Source organism: Vanellus vanellus, assembly GCF_965231255.1.
Source record: "Vanellus vanellus genome assembly, chromosome: 2".
In the NCBI taxonomy this organism is placed as follows: Eukaryota; Metazoa; Chordata; class Aves; order Charadriiformes; family Charadriidae; genus Vanellus; species Vanellus vanellus.
Window position 1 is genome coordinate 12,124,240 of NC_138906.1, and position 21,748 is coordinate 12,145,987.

The 21,748-nt window shown below is 36.1% G+C and overlaps 1 protein-coding gene across 3 annotated transcripts in view; it reads left to right on the plus strand.

Moving 5' to 3' along the window:
- The window catches only part of ZMYND11 (zinc finger MYND-type containing 11), a 107,998-nt gene that overhangs the window by 45,802 nt on the left and 40,448 nt on the right, over window positions 1–21,748 (plus strand). For all 3 annotated transcript variants that reach the window (XM_082479508.1, XM_082479506.1, XM_082479507.1), the window contains exon 3: window positions 17,597–17,756. In XM_082479508.1, coding sequence (XP_082335634.1) covers window positions 17,597–17,756 — 160 coding nt within the window. The remainder of the gene's footprint in view (window positions 1–17,596; window positions 17,757–21,748) is intronic.

Here is a 21,748-nt window from a genome sequence, read left to right on the forward strand (position 1 = left end):
TATTGTATAAGCATCTTTAGGAAATATGCGATATTTATAGTACTTGAACTGAGTTTAGCATGTCAGACCTGTACTTGGTAGCTCAGTCAAAATACAGGAAATAGATATAACAATTAAGGAGAAAAGGGCAATAATATCTGTAAATAATAAAATTCTTTATGACAATGTGATAGGCCAGTGGAGAATTCTTTCCAGAAGGCCAAAGATAAACCTGAAGTGGAAGTGTTAGGTTGCTCAAAGAAATAAGATGCCATACTTGCTGAGATGGGCATAGGATGCTATTAAAGAAGATATGAGATGATTCTCACCTATGCTTAATATGAAAATAATATTAATATTAAAATATTCTTCAAAATGTCTTAGGTGCTGTATACACAGAGAAATATATATTCTTTGTTATGTGGAGCTTGCAATGTGTAAAAAGGTCTACAATATCAAAATAGCTTTTAAGATAACTTGGAGTAGCCACTGTAATAAAAACTGAGGGAGGTTTTGTGCCTTTCTCTGCTTTGTCTGCATTTCCAGGCCAACATGTACGTCACATTTGTCTAAGTAATCAATATAAATAATTTAAAAGAGCGAAAGTAACCAGTTGGCAACTCTTCAGTTGCCAGAACCAATGTGAACCGATAATGAGGCCAGAGACCACTAAAGTGGAGAGTTATAAACAGTGCAGGTGACTAACGAAGTGAAAATCATTATATCATGATCCACTGACAGAGTTTGGAAGCTCTGGGGTGGAAGTGACAGTCAAACTGGCTTCGTAAGTGGAACAAGTGTTAACAGTTCAGGTTTTCCAAATACAGTGAACAATAAACAGGAGGAAGAAAAAAGATAATGTCCCAAATGAATTAGTGTGTACCTGGCTCCTACAACAAAGAAAAATGCACCATTAAACCGAAAAGCACCTCGCCAGACATAGAGTGCCAAGAGGGATTGAGAGGGAGATTGTATTTTAGGGAATTCCATTTTTGAGATTGCACTTAAGTTTCAGAACACTTTAAAGCATATATATTTACATCATGTCTCCAAGGAGACAAGTGGGTAAAATAATGCTATACACTTTCCACTTTAACATTTCAAATTACTTGCTCCAGGTCATATATTAGCTGAGTTTGTTAGCTGTTTATGCTCTTTCTATATGTAATAAAGGGAGACAGGCACATCTAGCTGAGTATTCATCCCACTCTTATGAGAAATGCCTATTTTAAGATGGTGCAAATCACATTTAGCTGGGTAAAGTTAGGTAAGACCAATCCTATCATTACAAACAAGGTTGAGAAGACAAGTAGACAGATACTAGAAAAAGAAGTACTGCTCTTGGTAACTGAAGATTAGTTTGATTTTTTAGAAAACATTCTAGATCCAGATTGTATGACTCATCTCTAATCAGAAGAAAAATAAGTGACTAAACAGAGATGCAAGCATCCTTAGTACTTTGAGAAAGACGTGCGAGGTGTTAGCAGTGAAGAGTAATCTAAAAAGTACTTGGACATTGTGAGTGTTCCACATGCACATCAGTGACAACAGTGATGAACAGTGATCTAGTTTCTATTATATCATATTTTTAAGGAGATAAATTTTGACAAGGAAAAGATAAAGACCTTGGAGTTGCTTTACAGTACTAGTCATTGATGAAGAAACACAGATGACTTAGTAAATGAGTATGCATATTACATAATATTCAAAATAAAATTCTGAAATTAGCAGGGCGTTAGAATATCTCTTCTGATGAAAACTGAGCAGCTGATGTATTCTTCCAGGCTCAAAGATCATTTGGTGAAGTACAACTGCAATTCCTTAAAGGATAAGCCACTGTCTGAGCACATAGGCAAATGTATGAATAATAAGAAAGATCAAAAACAAGCAGTGGTCAAAAGTGAAAATTATGACCATATATACATAGTTGGAGCTAAAGGGAGGATTCTCATACTTGGATTAGTAACATTTTCAAAAGTGTTAATACCTCTTGGGATTGACTGAAAGAATGGCTTTGCACATTACAAGTATTTGCTAGCAACAATGACAATGAAATTTATGGAAGCATGCCTTATTCCTGAGTAAGGATACAGACATACAGCAAGATAATCTTTCTTTATAAATACATGTTTAAGGTAAGTGGCAGTCATCCTACCGTGTCATATAGTGGATGACAAAAGTGTACTTTCGGAGAACTTCACAAGTTGAAAAGGTGATTCATGATTTGATTTTTGACTTTATTTTCTTTTTGCTATAGTTTGAGGGTTCATTTGTTGCTAGAGACAATTTGTCCTGTACATTTTGTGACCTGTTAGTCCAAACACCTTCAGAGAAGAATCTCTGTTGTTCTTCATTAGATGGTTTACTACTTTTAGGCAAATCTATCTGTTGACTTTTCTCCTAACCAGCAGCTCAGCATGTTTGTCTACCTTTCCTGATGTATTCCTATTTATTTCTTTTACTTCTTGCTTTTCTTAGTCTTCTGGTGTTGTGTAGAAGCCACTGCACATATCAAGGAGCATTTACTTTCTATGACCGGGGAGGAAATGTTGGTAATATAAAAAGTGGTTTCATTGGGTTGAACTCTTTCAAGTTAATATGCAAGAAAATGAATTTATGTAAGACATTAAAATATGTAAAATGTAACCTGTGCACTCTATGTGTAATTGTTAAAAAATACAGAGGGTAAAGAAAGTCTTCCAGAAGATACTGGCAATGGAAAGTATGCAAGAAAAATCTATAGAACTAGCCATGCATTTTTGGTAGAGAATATAAGAGTAGGAGGATAGTGTAGGAGGAGCCAAGAACACTTGAAGGTACTTCTAATATTGTCAGGAAAAACCTATAAAGAAAGAGGCTCTTTAATTAAAAGTAGACTAAATCAAGTATGCTTTGCTTTTTAAATTGATGAGGGGGGAAAGCAAGAATAGAAAAATGCATGATTAGAAACTGATTGAACACTGTCTTACACTGAGCAAAGAGTCACTTGGAAAATTTGAATACACAAGTTAGAGCCTTTAAGAAATTAGTTAGTAAGCTTACTGAACTTTTGGCAATTATTTTAGAAAAGTCATTGCATGCAGAGCAACACGCATTGAGGCACACAAGAAAGGTGTCTGTTTTTGAAGGAATTAAAAATGTGTGTGTGGAAAAATGGCAAGAATATGACACTCTTAATTGGAGTATTATATGAATACTTAAATGAAAGCATTGGTAGGGAAGAGACCACACTGCACAGACTTGATGTCTCCAAAAAAAAATCAACAAATCATTATATGAAAGAGATTCTGCAATTTGAGTGATTATATGTGGGGGTACATTATAGTTAGAAATGTACTTCCCCATTGGTTGGAGATAAGCATTCTTCAGTAGCCTGAAAACAAAATGAAAGACTGAAAACCGTCACTAACAAGAAGTAACAGTGTAGTGAATTTAAAGGAATTAGTACTAAAAGTGCAAACTGCCTTTTGAAGAGAACTTTAAAATATATCTAAGTTCCTATCTTTGTACATAGGCTTCAGGGCATTTTTATTTAACAGTATAGCTCATTTGAAGGTAGTGGTAACATTTCTGTAAAGGTATGCAAAATAAATATTCTCCCCCACCTTATGTTGTCATAGTGTATCTCAAGTCAATGAATTAAAATAATTTAAAATCTAATACTAGAAATATCTAACATCTCTAAATATCAAATTGATTAATAACAAAATTATATTTCTAAGAGGTATTTATCAAGAAATATGACTTATTTATCTGTCCAGGCTTGATGTTGGGATAATTTGACCCTACTATGTCAATTATTTAGATGAGTATTATTGGTATGAGAATCACGGAATCATACAATGGTTTGGGACCTTAAAGATCATCTTGTGTCAACGCCCTGCCATGGGCAGGGACACTTCCCACTAGACTAGGTTACTCAAAGCCCAGCCTAACCTTGAACACTTCCAGGGATGAGGCGTCCACAACTTCTCTGGGCAACCTGTGCCAGTGTCTCACCACCCTCAAAATAAAGAATTTCTTCCTAGTCTAAATCTCCTCTCTTTCAGTTTAAACTGTTACCCCTCGTTCTATTGCTACACTCCCTGATAAAGAGTCCCTCCCCATCTTTCCTGTAGACTCCCTTAAAGTACTGAAGTATTAGTTATGCTGTAAACATTAGCAGAGAAATGGCTTCCCGTATGTTGTGAATTCTCTGTCAGAGCGCAGCTTGACAAATTGTTCATCCCTAAAAGTGTGTTAAAAATTATAATTATGCTTTGACTTTCTGTTTTTTCCTCATTATCTTCCATCTGTTTTGGATTTAGGGTAACCTCAAAAATTGATTCTGTGGAATAAAATGCCTTAAAATACACTGGAAAAAAGGCATCATATTTAAATGAGTAGGATAAATTATTGACTTTCAGTTTCATAGCAGGTTGGTAAGTTTCTGTATAGACATGTTTTTAAAGTTCTCTTTCTTTCGCTACTCCAGTCTTCCAGTTTCTTTTACAGTGTTTTCTTTATAATTCCCTTGTAGATAATTGGACTCCTAAGATTCAATTAACTATTAATTAAATATGTACCCCTTTTCTCATAAGCTATTGGGTTTCCTCAGTAGCAATTTATGAACATTTCATGATCTTTATGATTAGTTCAGAGTTCATTATCTACTAAGTTAATGTTATTAAAATACCCAATTGGCAAATACGGTGTTCTAGAACGGTTATTGTCCACTTCTGAGATTTTGTCATTGTAAACAGATAATTATTCTGGTTTCTAAATTGTTCCATGAAGACTAATGTGAAGAACCGAAACATATTTCTTTGCTTCCATACTTCCTTCCTCATATTTTTTTCTCTCTCCCTTTGATGTGTTTCATGATTTATTTAGTTGATTGGCTTCTCTCCTTGTCTCTTATGAAGGCTGTGTCTATACTGCCTTTGTGTACTGTGACAGGGAATGCCCTGGCACCATCTGGAGCCGATATGCTGTGGCCACACCGCATTGCCTTTGGCTCATGTAGTGTTTCTTTGGCCCTGACATATTCTTTGTTTTTTTTATGTATGTATGTGGTTCCTCAGTTCTAAGAGCCAAAAATAATACAGCCCACAGCAATGCTATTGAAACTTGAAGCTAGGGGCATGATAGTTTGCCATTGGGCATGATGTGAAGGCATCTGAGGACACATAGCATGCTGCAACAGTGTTGGAGTGCCCTTGGCAGTAGGAGCCAATCTTGTCATGGTTTACATCCATGTTCTCTCTCAGGAGCAACCTAACCTCTTGGCCATGCTTTGCCTTTTTCCCAGGAGGACCAAGTTGGCTTTCTCCAGAATGGAGCCTGAGAATGAGTTAGTTTGGGAATGAAACGAACAGTGACCATAGTCCACAGGGTAGAGGTATCCAAACTTTTGGGGGGATGAAGCTGATGGAAAGACCATCAGCTAAGATAAAACTGATATGCTATAATCGGAGAATTTGTGTTATTTTCAAATAGAGTGAAACTTCAGTTTCATTAGTCAGAAACCTGTTATACAGCATTGGTGATACAAGAAAATGTCTTTTTTTTTTTTTTCATAAATAGGTAAAAAGACTCTCATCTTTTTTTAATTGGTTTTCAAATGGCATAGTCCAGTACTAGGTTCCTAAATAACCATTTTTCCTGTATTTGTTCTGTGGACTCATTTTTGTTATGTTCTAATTTAATGTAAGTGCACCTGAGTCAGAACATCTAAGAGAGAGGAGCAGATCCCAATCCTATATGGAGTAGATTCTGTCTGTCCCTTGTTAGGTTTGTGCGGATTGACATTAGTCAGCATTCATGGGATAGCATGCCAGAAAAGAATTACTCAGTATGAAAGATTACTGTAAAATGATGAGATTTTCTGGTCCCACAGTTGAGGTTGAGACACTAGCAGTTGTAGATTGAGTATATGCCCCTCTCAGTTTGACAACTAGTTCTGGGAGGGGGATTTCTTCTCCAAATATCACTCTTATGAAACTTCTTCAGTCAGTCTCTGAGAATAGTTAAAGTTAAGGGTCTCTCCCATACATAAATCTGGGTTTTTTTCGTTAGTTCTTCTGCGGTTCTCTTTTTAGGCCGTCTGCTTTAACAGAAGACAATTTCTAGAAGCACTGATTAAAGCAAAGATGAGAATGAGCAATTTGAACAGGTAGAGAATAATCACAAGAGAGTATAAACAAGAAAATGAGCAATTTGAACAGGTAGGGAATAATCACATATGTCTATAAATAAGAATATGCAATGCAGTGGCAAGAAAAAAAAGAAAAAACAAGATTCTTACAGTATTGCTTATTTGAAGCTCAGAAAATTGTTAAAAAAAATCTGTCACTATTTATAGTACCTTTGATGAAAATTTAAATCTTCCTAGTATTTTGCATGTTGCAACTAAATAGTCATGGATAAACAAAAATAGTAAGCTGTAAGAATGATTAGGAGAGCAGATGACTGGATTTATAACTAGATAATCCTGTTGTTTAACATTACGTGAGCAGAAGTATTGTAGCACCTGATATTTCTTTGAATGAAATGAAAGCTTAGAAATGTTTTTCTGCTCTGTTTGTTGCTTATCTTTTGTCAAGCCATTCCCTAAAATATCTGTCGTTTTGTTGTTGGAGAGTAGGCTTATCTGAAAAGAATTATTTGAAGTGAAACATCCTCCTGTTACACAGAAGAATGCAGTGGTCACTTGAGTTCACTTTTAACCAGTGTTACTGGCTCCTTTTCCACATCTTTACATCATCCTCATGTATGTTTCAAATGTGACCATGTGAAGCAAATGCTATTATTAAAAGCAACTCTTCAGCACATGTTAATCAAACCCTGGTCAGTGGTACTGTGGTGGGACAGGTCAATATTGAAGGAGGTGCTCAAGAAAGCTCACATTTTACCAATTGGAAAAGGATGAGGAAGAGCAGTGCACTGCCATGCAGTGTAATAGCAGTTCGTAATTATGCAAGGGTAAGCAAAAGTGTGGAGTACAAGGTCCTACAGTAAGCAGCATGATACTACTTCTTCAGCAGGCTGCTTCGAGTGGCAGCCTGCCTATAGAGTGTTTAACTCTGAGAAAACTGAATTCAGTTTGTATTGGGCTGGCTTAATTATAGTTATATGCATTGCAGAAGACAAACTCAGAAACACATCACCAGGTGATAACAGGGTAGAAAACTCTTAGTTTTAAATATCTCTTTATGTGTTTTCTGTTACAGTCAAGGACAAGGTACTTCTTTCTGTCTGACTCCACTAAGTCAATCTCCTTTTCCATTTCTTTTACTTTCCTCCTCTCTTTCCCATGATAAACTTCAGTTGCTTCTTTTAGCCCCAACCCAATGTTTTTTTTCCCTGTATTCATAACACTATTTTTATGTTAAATGAAGATGAACTAAGTATAGAGTTTTAAAGCTTGTAAATCCTTAGTCATAGATCCTCCTGGGAGAAAAAAAAAAGTTCTGTGATTTTTCAGCAATTTTTTGATTGATTTGGTTAAAAATCATTATATTAATAAAACAAAATGCAACCTAAACCAGATCATTTGACTCCCTAGTAACAAAAATTTTAGTAAAAGCACTATTTTGGTCATATATAAAAACTCTTCATTATGTGTACCTAACTATCAGTTACAAGCATAGCAAAACATTGCATGGAAATATGATCGGCACCAAAATGTTTGACTTGTTTGATACATTGATTGTTTATACTGATGGCTTTGCAGTGAAGTTAAATGGTGTATTCAGATTGAAAATTTTGGACATTATCAAAAGTTCAGATATATGCTATAAAGTAATAAAAAGAACACTGAAAACTGCAGATATGCAGGAAAATAGAGGGAAGCTCACCAGCTTTTGCATCATAACCAAAACACAATTTTGCTTGTAAACTTGTACGAGACTGACCAGTGAGGTAATATTCAGCAAGCTAGTAAGGATTTTTAATATCCACGTTCACAAAAATGTTGAAGAGAAGTGAGGAACTAAGCTAAACGCTCACTCTTATAAAGACCCTTAAGAAAGAATGATGGATTGTCACTGAGTGTACAAGGAGTGTTCACAATGGCATATTAGGTTCATTAAATTTCACCTGTGTTACCTGTAGATAGCTACATTTGTCATAAAGCTTTTATCTCTTTGTTTATGTGGTATTTAATCTTAATTTCGTTTGTGAGTTCATCATGATTTTCTGGTTTGGATATTATGTAACTTTAATATTGCTGGTCCATTTTAAGAGCTGCTTTTAGACATTTTTGACTAAGGAGGGTGGAAGCAGGTATGACAGGAAAAAAAATTGTAAACTTTTCTTGGAAAAAGGCTATGAAGAACCTAGCTGCATTTGCTCTGAGTAGTAGTAGAATTAAAATTTCTGAATTGGTAGATTCCCTTAAAGTGTCATCTTGAGTTTATAATGCATATTAATAATTATTCTTTTTCTCATTGAGTTCTTTCCGTGATAATTTCTTCAATTTGTGTAATTATTCTGTTTAAACACAGTAATTAAACTGAGTAAAGGAATACATAAAAAGAAGTCCAGATATATTAAGCAGTGTTGTTTGTGATTTGTTAGGGGTAATTGTACCTTCGACTTGGTACTGAGCCACTTTCCCGCCATGCGATATAAAACATTGCTAGCTGAATTTTTTGGTCTGCTTCTCAGTGCTGACTGTCATAAGACTAATTCAGTGCCTGGTGTTGAAAACTCTTCACCATGGGACTGACAGATTCCTCCAGCCTTTCCACCCTCTTTTCCTGCTTTATGCTGACTGCATGAAAGGGAAAGGATGCTGTAGCCAACTGTGCAACCGTTATGCCTGTAGGGGTTTAGCATAAAAGGCTATTTTGCTGAGGACTAGAGCTTGAGGTGACACTAAACTTTGGGTTTATTTGCTTTGATCAGAAATATTAATGCATACATACCTAGCTCCTACAGTTCATTCTGCTCAGATGTTCTAACGAATTTCGCTTGATCAATTTTCCTTATCTAATAATTCTTCTCTTAAGAATGATCTTATGTAGTATTGTTAGTAAGGCAGTTTTCTTATCTCAAAGGTCAATGTTCTTCATTGATTCAGTAGGTGAAGTCATCTCTGGGCTGAGCATGAATACGACTGGTATATAAAATGATTCATACTAACAGCACAAACACATTGTTATTAACAACAGTCATACCCCTTGTTTGATGTTTGCTAATGACTGCCAACTCATTTAAACTCTTCTTACCGCTTGTTACTATAAAAATTGTAATATTCAATATTTAATACTTTTCATAGATAATACATGCAAACTGTGAACACTGGTACAAATATTGGGAAGGAAAGCGATAGAAGTGTAACTGACTTGAAAACCCCTATCCACATTTTCATTTTAATGAATATTGTCATATTTCTATTAATATTTGTGTAAGTTGTGGAAGTTTACACAGAAAAATACATAACAGGCTGTCTTTATTTCTAATTACTAAAAGCAAACCAATTTACTTTTTATGTCACAACCAGTATTGATTTTTGCTTGAATCATAACATCTTTCTAATATTTGAAAGTGAAACTTCTATCTTAGGTTTGGTTTCCCAAACCATGACAGCTGTAAATAAACGTGGCTTTCTATTAGAAGTAAAAGATAAAAATGAGAGTGACATGCCCATTTAACAGGTTGCTATCTGGCCTGAAGTGCTCATCAAGGCTTTTTTCTGTAACCAGTGGAGAGAGAATGATTTCCAAAGCACTACTCATACCATCTATTTTAGGCTGCAGTTTCATATTCCCATTCATATAAACAATATCATCACCAAAAGCAGCAGCCTTGCCCTGATGGCTTTTCCAGCCCTTGTGCTGTTCCCTAGCTGGTAATTAGGTGAACATTTGTGTGACAGTTGGGTGATTTTGAAACTCAGCCAAGTTAAAATTACTCTGACCAAAAAAAAAAAGTTTTTGTTACTTTTAACCCAGATAAGAATGGAAATTAAATTAGAAAACTCTGAAAAAGTGAATCATGAAAGCACTTGAATGTATATTTTTTAAGCATGTTTTGAATTAAGACAGTCAATATGAGCTGACTAAATATTTCATTTGCAAGGTATTAGCCAGGATGTTATATTCTGAGTCATGTTTTACTTGTTTGTCTCTTCAGTACATCCACCATCCACTGAAAAGTGCTGCATGGAACAGTGGCTCTGTGCATACACAAACAATTTTACATATGCATGAAATGCCACTGAACGATTAGTGCTCCTGTTTGCCAGTAGTGCTCAGTCCACATACATGTACATTAGCAGCAGTATCACATGGAACTTTCTAGGTTCAAAAAATGAGAGTGGAGCCCTTTTTTAGGTAAGTTCCTCCTTAAGAAGATGGTAGTAGTTCTGAAAGGGAGATTTTTGTAGATAAGGATTGAGTAGCTCAGTACCTTAATTGCTTATTTTTCATGGTTGTACTGTTGAGTTACCCTGTCTCAAGTGTATAGTGAAGTTGCATGAGTGAGAATTTAAATGACTGAAATAAGGAATTACCTGAGTTAAAAGTACCTGGGTTTGACAGAAATGACCCAGGTGATTAACATAAGAAAATGTGTGGTGCGTGGGGTTTCAAAATCACACACAAACAAGATTGCTCTTTAGCTTTGTTTTAGCAGCATCAGAAGAAACATTAAGCAGATCTTAGTTTCATTCAGCTGCCGAATCTCACTATTTCACTATTTCAGGTTTATGCCGTCTTTTTGTTTTATAAAAACACTACACAAAATTAGATTCTGTATTCATGCAAATGCTGTATTTCTAGACTATGAAGGAGAGATGAAACAAATTTTAAAACCTTTCCTAGTTAGAAATATCTCTTCATATCTCTTCAAAATCAATATTGCAGATACCAATGTCAGAGGGAAAAGAAAATTCATCATTTCTCTGTAAGTCCGTTTCTCTGTGTCCCGCACTTGGAACTTTGGACTGCACAAAATGTAGATCATATATAATCGGTGTTTCATTGCACAGGCAACAGCTCTGTTGATGCCTACGTGGTTAATGCAGTGTGCTGTTAGTATGTGGAGTGCAGTGGAAATCAAATGCAGCAGAAATCAAATGCAGCCTGTTCATATACACGCATCTCTCTGTGAAGTGTAAATACAGGGGAAGAATGTTATGCTTTGATTGTCTTTATCTTAATTAATTTAATCCAGAATTGAGACTGTAAGCATATCAAAAAAGTACCTTAGAAAAGAAAAGTATGCTGCTACAAACACGCTGTAAACAGTTCTGCTTTCTCTGTGTCTGTATTGTCTTCAGCTCTCAGACCAGCTCTCAGTTTCTGGCAAGCAGGGAATTTATATTTCAAACATACTGTTTTGAAGTAGAAATACCCATAATGTTTAGCCTGTGTTTTGTGAAAGTTGATTTGTACCACAGTGCTACATCTGGTGGGAGCAGGCAGCCTACGCTTCTGAGCTGAGACCTTGAGATACAACTGTGAGCACAAATCTTCACCTGGCTCTCCACAAGGATAGCTAGCGGATTCCTGAGATTTGAGCCTGGGTGTTTTAAGTTCTTATGCTATGTAGCTGTATTTGTTAAAAAAAAAAAAAAAAAAATCATAGCCATGTCTTCCAGTTTTACTTTTAGTGTGACCAAGTGAAGTATCCTTTGCAAATTAAAGAAAGTCTTAAAAGAAGTGCTTGGGCCTCCTATAAAACTGCTGTTATACCCTGAATCTAAAGCAAAAGACATCATTTCTCACCAGAGGTAGGAACACGATATAAAACTCAGAATAGATTTTTGGCTGCTTTCCTTCTGTTTTAGGTATTATTCCTTAAGGTCTGTCTCTGAATCTGGGACATTTTTATATACCTGTAGGTAACATTGAAAATTAATGGCAGTCTTTCAGTTGGTTTTAATATGATCTGCTGTATTTTATCAGATGTCAATTGTGAGATGGGCTATGCATACAAGGAAATCTTAAGACCTCTGTTTCTGCCTGGATGAGTTGCTTAACAGATAGTCTGCTGCTGCTGCCAGCAGTCTGCTACTTCCCTTTGTATGGTGGAGGGCGGAGGCACCCGGCATAGACAGAGATAATTGATCAGACCAAGATTACAGTGTTTGCCACTAAAATTAGCATCTGCCTACACTTGTCACACTCTTGTATTTTACAAAAGGCAGCTATTTCCTATATGTATTTTACTTCGGTATTTTACAGAGATGCTTGCTGTAGCATTTTTTCAGTAGTTTCCTTTTGATGAGTTCAGGTGGCTGAAAATGCAATTCTTTATGAGTCCAGAAAACTGAGATTTTTATTTTTTTTTTAATATCTGTGTCAACTTTCCACCTTAAGTAACCTTGCTTGCTTCCTGACTTGGCCAGCTTTGTTTTTCAGGCCACAACACATCTGTGCCCATGTAAACCATTCACTGCATCTCAGTAGACCTCAGTTGCCTTCAAGAGGACTCTTTGGGGGCAGAGTTAGCTATTTATGTGCATTATTTTGTGGCCCTATATATTAAGCTCTTTTGGACAGGGTTTGGCTTCATGTTGTGTCTTGCACAGCACCAAGCAAAAGAGTTGTGAGCCGTGTGACAGCTGTAGGCAAAAAGTTCACCATCTGATCCCCTGCAAGCGCCAGCTACTTTTGTATCTGTTTTGCTCCCATGGTGATGGCAGCTTTAGAATCTGCTTCCTCCACACCCCTTGGATCAAAACAAACCTTTTTCTTGAGTTTTAAGGTATGTTATGAAGCACATGTATTAGATGTAGGTTTTGAATAGAAAAACAAGCTGAACACTGGCTAGTTGGGAAAATTTTTTTGACCTTTTTGGTGTGAATTGCTCATATGCTGACAGACTTCGATGCATCTGTAAAAGTCTCCTGTATATTGGGCAGGCAGGCAGTTTAGAGCTGTACTCCTGTTGTCCACTTTTGTTTAGCAAAGGGAGGTGGCAAGATCCTAAGTTGTCACTTAGTAGTGGTATGAGTTATAGGAGTTTCTGCAGTTTGTTGTGGAAGTGAGAGATTCTGAAAGGGCATGTGCCATGTTTCCCTGCATATCATTCCTCCCCTGTCATTGCAAGGTGGCTCAGGTGCAGCAGATAGCTGTGGCTGTCTGGCTACTGGATGCCATGAGGCCTGTGAGAACTGCTGGAGTCCTCACCTTCAGCTGTGGTGACCGCCTGGGCTGTCCCTGTGGTGTCTGAGAGATGGTCAAGGTTTTGGGATGGGTAACAAGAATAAGGTGTATAAACAGAAGAAAATGGTATTTTTTTGCCGCTAAATTAGAAAAGACCTGACTACTGTTTATCTGTAGTGCCATATAGGTTTAAAATTGTTGTTTTCACGTTTTTTTCTGGTTGGTATTTTGTGTACTAAATACAGATGAGCATGCATAGACACATGCAATCTACAAATCTATTAATGATTATCCTCTATTGTTGTCCTCTGAATTTTTTCTTTTGCTGTCAGACAGGTGTGCACGTATATTAACTATGTGCACATGTGCATTTACCTGATTCTGTTGCTGGTACCTTGTTTCTTAAGGTCAGCCCTTTATGTATACATTTGATGGTGTGACAATGCTGAGGTTTGTTTAAGGGTGGTAATGAACAGCGTACATGCAAAAGGTTCTTACCCTTTGCTTTCCAAGTGGTGTTGCAATAATTGAAAACATGCTTTAGTAGGCTCTTAGAATTTGATTACAAAAACTGTAATTTTGCTAGATTTGCTAGATTCTTCTGTGCTAATGTCAAGGAGTTTTACACTGCTAGTTTATAAATGGAGAAAATACTGACCTATAAATAGTGTAATACTGAGCAGCAGTTCAGTTGCTTCTGTGTCCTGCAGACAGGCAGCCTCATTTGGTGAGATTTGGAATTTAACATGCAGATTATCAGGCTAAACCTCTTCTTTTCATCAGACCGTCATTTTGTATAGTAGGGATTAGCATGGTTAAATTTTATTTTGAAATGGTTGTTTCAGCCCCCTGTCTGATTAGGGCTGGTTGCTGATTTAGGGGGTTTTACTTTGTCCCCATGCCTCATTCTCACCAATCTGAAAGTGTATTTGCTTTACTTCTCGTGGCTGGCTACATAAAAGCAGTATAGGGATTGTATTACACTTCCCTATCTGTCTATATGAAGGACTGGGCAAGAGTATTGCTTCAATTGCCTGTCTCCAAGGTAAGGTTAATTAGCTTTTGTTGAAAACAGCAATCCGGGATTGCTTTATGTCTCTTAGTTGTTTTTTAACTTCTTGGTGCCAGATGCTTCAGTGCAGTGCCAGAAAAAGACTTGCGCTCACTGGATTAGTAGTGTCACTTTTGCACAAAGACATTTCAATATTGTTCTTCCCTGATCCAGTAATGAATCTGATGTGGTAGTTAGGACTCCAAACATCATGCTTTCTGTCTCTAAGCTGGAATTCAACTTATTTTGTGTTTCCAGCATCTTTCACATGTTGTGGCAATTTTTCACGTATCATTATTAAAGAACTTTTAACTATCTTTTCTGGTTTAAATCCTGTGCCTTGATAGCTTCTTAGTTTAGCTGCCATCCTTCTGGCTGAAAAGAAACAAGATAGGATTTCATCCAGACCTTGCCAGTGGTGTTTTATAGTCTTTGTGAATATATAGCCACGTACAGTTCACAGGTTTTAATATAGGTAAAAATTCAGGGGGAGGGGACACTTTTCTAACAGCAATTCTACTCTTTGAAGTAAAAATATTCTCTCTACATGTGTGTGCTTTCCTGTGAAAGCTGATAGCTTTTTACTTTAAACATGGAAAACATAGCCCTTGTGGATCTCCAGACTGCACAGTCTGAACATTGACTAAAGTATTCTTCAAAAAGCCACTGAGAATTTATTACTCCCAGTTTACAGCTGGAGAATATGAGGAGATTGTTTAGTTGGTGGCAGTACTTTCACCCTGGTTGAGAACAGAGATGATTGGATTTGAGAAATGGGAGATTCTGAGCCTTGTGCTCCTTTTCGCTAGTGCACACCCTACCACAGTTGAAATAGGCAGATTAAACCTCTTAGCTGATTAGAGTTGGTTTAAAGCTTTTCGGTTTGTATTATACGTCTCTTCCATTCAGAGATGTGAGTGAGAAGTAATCACAAAGCACGTAGCTTGCATTCAAGAATTTTGTTGGACTGTGTTTCTGCAAATATGGATGATGCAATGCAAAATACATGGTTTCTTCAGCAGGATGCCCTGAAGATTATGGTACTGGATTAATACTTGATTTCTGTTCTCAGACCTATAGCAGCCTACTGTATAACTGTAGGGAAATCAGTTCCTTGCACAGTGCCTGATTTGTTCTATCAGTGAAATGGGAAGAATGATAGTAAGTACCTATGTATTTTGAGACCTATTAAAGACTTGAAGAAATTGCAGAAGACAAGAATTCTGTGGCTCTGACGGGGAGATTGTTAGTACAGAGTTAAAATGGAAATCTGCTGAAAACCCAATAAAGTTAGCAAATGTTGACAAAGATAATTTGCACTTTAAAAAGCTAGTTGTGTTTGCATAAATATGTGTGTATGTGCACACACACATGAAATACACGTAATGTGAGTATACAAATGAGTTAAAGCTTCTGCACTTTATGCCTCAGCATACTGATGGTGTATCATGCTCTGAAAGTGAAGAAATACTTTTGAATCTCTGCCTGTTTAAGCCCTCCTTGGAATTTTGAGAACTTGGAAAACTCATGGTAGTGTTATTATCACTTGAACAGGTTCTCATGTTGCGTTTTGGTTTCTACAGAAACAGAGAGGGATCAGGTTGGGCAGATGAGCATCCCACCAGTGTGATACAGAACTGAACTGATGTGCCTGGCTTCTGAGTTGTTGCTTGGCCCTTGATCATTTTTGCTAGCCAAAATAAGATTCATGTGTATTAGCTTGGATCACAGACTTGCACAGAATTTTGTTCTTTCTCTATTAATTTCATTTATTATTACTTACTTTTTATGCAGTGGTAGCATGCACAAACCAACCAGACTTGGACCATGTTGTGGTAGACATTGTAAAACATAGTAAATGGGAGCATCTGCCTCTAAGAGTTTTTACTCTAAAAAAACCCCCAAGATCCTGCAAACATGCTGCATTTACATATAAGCCTCTGATACCAGGCAGAAATTTATAAATGTGTTGCTCTGACTATTGTGTAATTTACTACACAAATATATACTTTCACTCAATCAGAAGATTACTATATGATTATATGTATTTAGTTTCCTTTTGAGAAAAAAAAAAAAAAAAAGATTAGGGTAAACCAGTTCTCAGCAAAAGCTTGAGAGAAAATGCAGGATTGGACAAAGCATTTATACATCCAAACCAGTAAGAATTTTGAAAGTCTTATGTCTTCAAAGAGAAGGGTTGATTGGAGGGTTGACTACTAAAGTGGTCTTCATCCCTTATTGTAAGTTTATAACTTCTAAGGCATTAAAAGTTCCTGTCAGCCATGTTATTAAAAAAAAAAAAAAAAATCACCTGAACTGATGTAATTCTTTTTTTTTAATGTATTGCTACTGCTTTAAAATAAATTTTCCTCAAGTTTGCTGCTGATAGTAAATAATTGTATTTTTTGTGAAGATGTTTGTGATGACAGTCACAAAAGAATCATGGATGCTGGAATTCATTATTAAGCATGAAACTGAGGATACTGTAGCTGACAGCTTTGTCTTAAAGCAGGCAAATTATAGATTTCTCTGCTGGGAGACAGGTAAAGATAGAGTGAGTACCTGGAGAGACCAAAAAAGGGAGAGAAATTCAGTTAGCCCTGTAACTGTAAGAGAGCTATAACCAGAAAAATATGTCCACAAAACAATTGGTTCCAAGTCAATTCACTTATCTGCTGATTGCATGCAATTGCAGTTCACTTCTCCATGTGCAGTGATTCAAAGATATGTTCTTGGAATTCTGCTAAAAAAAATTCTGAAGTGTAATGATCTTAAAACAGGGAGGTCATCTTTATTTGAGGGAAGATCATTGTATGTTGTTTACTCCGCTTTAATATTTGATGTTCGCCTAGAAGTAAATCATACTTGGTAAAAGTCAACATTACACAACTGAATCTCATGTATATACACAGTTTATATGCTTTGTTCTCACTAGTGCAGCATGATCATTGTGGTTATCTCAAGAAAAGGAGAAAACACTTGATACTGTAACTCTAGCTGTTGGATTTTCATATTTGCATAAATTTCACATTTTTTATAAGTGTGTTGTACACACAAGCATCACATAGATTCATTGGTACATCTCCAGACTCATTGTATAGTATGTATGCTATAGGAAGTATTACAGAAATGCAAGTTTCAATTAACTTAAAGAAGTCTTTTTAGGGGCACAAATGGATGTGGAAGTTTAGCAGAAACAAGCCCAAGCAGCGCATGTGTTAGCTTTGGGGTATGATAATTTTTTTTTGTAGAAGATTACTGTGCTACTACTCGTCTAAGTGTGTACATGATAACTTCAAGGGGAAGAAAAGATGATTTGGAGTAAAGGGGGAAATTATGTAAATTTTGAGGGTTTAAAAACAACCTAAAACTTAGACTGTGTATTATTTTAAGTCATTTGAAAAAGAGTATTTTTTTGCTGACCCATTTTATAATTAAACACTTAAAGACTTTTGTGCTTTGTGTGCAGGTATATGTCTCGAGTCCATGGTATGCATCCAAAAGAAACCACACGTCAGCTGAGTTTAGCAGTCAAGGATGGTCTTATTGTTGAAACCCTGACGGTGGGGTGTAAAGGGTCAAAAGCTGGTATTGAACAAGAAGGATATTGGTTGCCAGGAGATGAGATTGTGAGTATAAAATCTTTGAGAAAATAAATCACGATTTCTGGTATCTTAGCATCAAACTTGTTTTAATTTCTATTTCAAGTTATTTATAGATGCTGTGTCCCCTGTGAACTGGGAAGTAATGCACTCTAAACTTTTTTAACCTTTTCTTTTCCATAGAAGCTCTTTCTTCTTGAATTCTGAGTTTTCTGCTATGAAACACTGGCAAAATCCTTTGCTTAGTCATCCCTCACTTTTATGTAGTATTCTCTTCTACAGCTGTACAGGAAGACAGTAAATATTGGTATTACTTGAAATCCTCAGACGTCCTCAAATCCCAAAGACGGTATCTTTAAAGGAAAAAAAAAACCAAACAGAAGACGAGTTTTTGATTAATCTCGCTTTAATCTGATCCTGAGGAAGGAAGAACTCCTCCCTTTCAAAAGTGCAACAAGATGTTGTACATTTATATATAAACACACATGAAAAGATGTGCTTTACAGATACTTGTGAACACCAGGGCCCTCAGTTAGGAAGGATTTTCTTAGCAGATTAGTTACAGGCATCCAGACATTGTTCCACTGGATGTGTAAAGTAAATATTTAAATCAAGTTAAACAGGTTGAAACTTACGTGAAGGGAAGAAAAGCATGTTTTCTCTATCCCTCCATAGCTGTGATGGAATGCACTTACAAAATTAACTGAGAATAGTCCCATAGACCAGGAAGAAACTTGTGCAATTGCTTTACCTTGTTCAGAATCCCAAACTCTGTATCTACAAGACCACATTTTCGTAATGAAAAAAAAAAAGAGTTTGGCAAAGCTTTAAAATACTTGAGCTAGGAACTGTTAACTGTTACTTTGGAATAGAAATTGCATTAAATACTGATAAAACGAACAGCATTGTCTTAGACATAGATAATAATTTAAATTTTGACGAAAACCAGAAAAACTCTACAGGAAAATAAATTCTGAAAACCACCAAAATACTCGTTGCATTATTGCAGCCATCAATAAGATCCTGAAAGTGAAACAACAGATTATTTTTTGTTTTAAAGTGAGAGAACTAGAAAGTCGAAACAAGCAGTATCCATAATGGAAAACATTATGGTCAAAATTATCCATTAGACTAATTTAAGGTATTGAAATATGTATTTAATGTGCATTACATCACTGTTAAGTTTCTCATCCTAATTTCATTAGAAACCCTCAAGGGAGCCATTAAAGGGTATTTAGCTTTGTTTTTACTATTCTCCCTAGGAGTAAACATTTCTAAGTAAGTTCTTTCAGGTATTTCTTACGTCAGTGCTAGCAGTTTAGAAGTGATGTTAACTGTGTAGACTCAACATAATATAAAGTCTGAAATCTGTAGTTACCTCAAGTATTCAGTATGTTTTTTTCCTCTATTGCTAAGAGAGGGGAAAAAAAAGAATCAAAATGCTTCACAATAGCCATTTCTTAAACAGTCATTCAAAAAATGCTACTTATTAGCAACATTTGTCTAACAAAACTTGTAAGATAACCAGCATGTAAATTCCTAGTGAGTCACTAGGATTATGTAATTATTTTATCTCAGAATGAAGAGTTCTCTTTGTCTTGACTGAAGATGCTGCTTAAGTCACATTATGAATAGCCCTTTGGTTAGAAGTATTGGCTGTATTTTCAGCATGACTGCTAATCACTGATGCATTGTGCTGTGTCCATATGTCCGATAGCCATCTCAGTTGTTCAGAACACCAGTGCACACTTGACTTAACAGTTTTATGCAAAAATTGGAATCAGCTTCTGATCCAGGCCATGTTTCAACAGTATCCAACCTCCAACTTCTTGATCCTAATACTGAATCAAAATGCTTCAGACACATGAAGAAAAACACATTGACTTGGTGTAAAGTCATTCTCTTTGTTCTTTTATTCAAAAAATATTAATGAGTAACAAAGTGTCATTGTCATCACTTGACATCAGATCAAGTATTTTCCATTCTCCAACAATTGGTCCGAAACCATGAAGTTTGGTATGTACTCTACATTGGACACAATGGATAGTTTTCCGGATGCGTTGTCTGCACTTGATCAAGATGCAGTTTGTAGTTCTTTGTAATTCAGTACTGCTCAGATCTAGTACTAATGACTGTTGAACCATGAGCTCAAGTTACATTTCAGTGAGGACAAACACACAGAAGTCTTTTCAGACATTCACTTGTAGGAGATAGGACTCTATGAAATAGGGGTACTAATGTTGAAACAGGGCTCTCAGACTCATCGAACTTTAGCACTTACAGACAGACCCTTGACCCAATTGTCAGACTCAGTTTTACTGGTACTGCAGGAACTTGGAAAGCTTATAATGTGAAAAGAGAAAGACTTGAGAACTGATCCACCACCTGTTGGCATCAGTACAAAAGTGCCCTTGGATTTTAGCTTGTTTTCTGTCACCACAGCGGAAGTCACTAAGGACCAGCTGCTTCAAGGAGTTAGCAAAGGGACGCATTCCCGTTATCCCTCCTCCCATTTTTATTTGAGTATTTGCTTGATTTTTGAAGTTTTGGATCTAAATTTCAGCATTTTGAATCCATATTCAACTAAATAAATTAGTGTCCTGGGCCTCAGAACTGCTGAGCACCTGTATCTGTTACTTATATAGGTGCCTGACTAGAGGCTGGCACAAGGCCTGAAAAGTACTGGTTTTAATGATGACTGTGGACTGATTGCTAAATGGTAGCAATAATTAAAAGCATACAGATTATGAAAACACACCTCTATTTGGAGAAGATTCATTAGATAATCTGTGGTGCTTTCTCAGGTGTTTCCAAACATTTGCCCCATCCAATAGTTTGACATAATGATAAATCTGTGCAGTAAGGATGCGATCTCTGGTAGGGTTACTCTTAGCCTTCAGATGAATATGTTAAAAAAAAAAATATGCTACTTTGTTATCGTTGTTCTATCAGTATGTTGAAGCTGTGGTAAAAAAAAAAAAAAAAGCAGAATCTCATCTATTTAGAGATATCGTACAAAAGGACAAGCTGACGTGCAAAGACAAAACAGTTTGAGGGCATCAGGAGGCCCTTCCAAAAGGGACAACTCATGTAAAAATGAATATTCTGGAAAAAAGAATGGTCAGATTTAAAAGACTATAAAATTGTTCTCTTTTTCTCTCAGATGTATGCGCGAGAAATATTTTTATATAAGCTACTAAATTTAAAATACGGAGTCAGTTGCCAAACATACTGTATTCCAGCTGATATTTAAGAGTTGATACCTATACAAGAACTTTGCTGCAAATATTATACCTCCGGGGCTTGTGCAGGTATTAATTTTGTTTGCTCATTTGTCATCTATACAGATGTTCTGCACATTTTCAAAATGTGTTCTCATCTTACAAGCTTTCTCATCTTGCAGATGATTAATGCATTTGACACAAAATAAATGAGAGAAGAAATTATTTTCCATAAATGTCCAGGATTTTAGTTAGGAATTTTGCATTTTTGTTGTCAGTGCCATTATTATGCAATTCGACAATATCTCTGCAGCTTCTTGCCTTGCAAGGGAAATGTCAGTCCTGAAATCTGGTAATGGAAGTTTACTTTTTCTTTCTAAAAGCAGAACTTGTGGAATTTGGAAGTATTATTTATTATCAACATAAAATAAGTTATCTTCTTGCTCTTTGGGTTTAGAAAAAAATTTGCAAATCAGTGTTGTTAACTATGTTTTTAATACAGTCTATAAAATAGAAGGGAAATGTGGTTCTTGAAGAAAAGAATCATGAATCTCCTTGCCTATTCATTTCTATTTTCAGTTATGCCATGATTTTTGTGTACTTTTATCTGTGTAAAATAGTGGTCAGTCTAATCCCAATGAAAGAAATCAAATTAAAGCACCAATGTCGTGTAGCTTTATGGGAGATTGGATACAGTTCTTAGAGGTAGTTTATCTCAGTCATTTACTTATTTTGTGATTTTTCTATGACAGTGGGTACAGAGCTATTTTGAGCATTTAATGTGCTAATTTTCCTCGT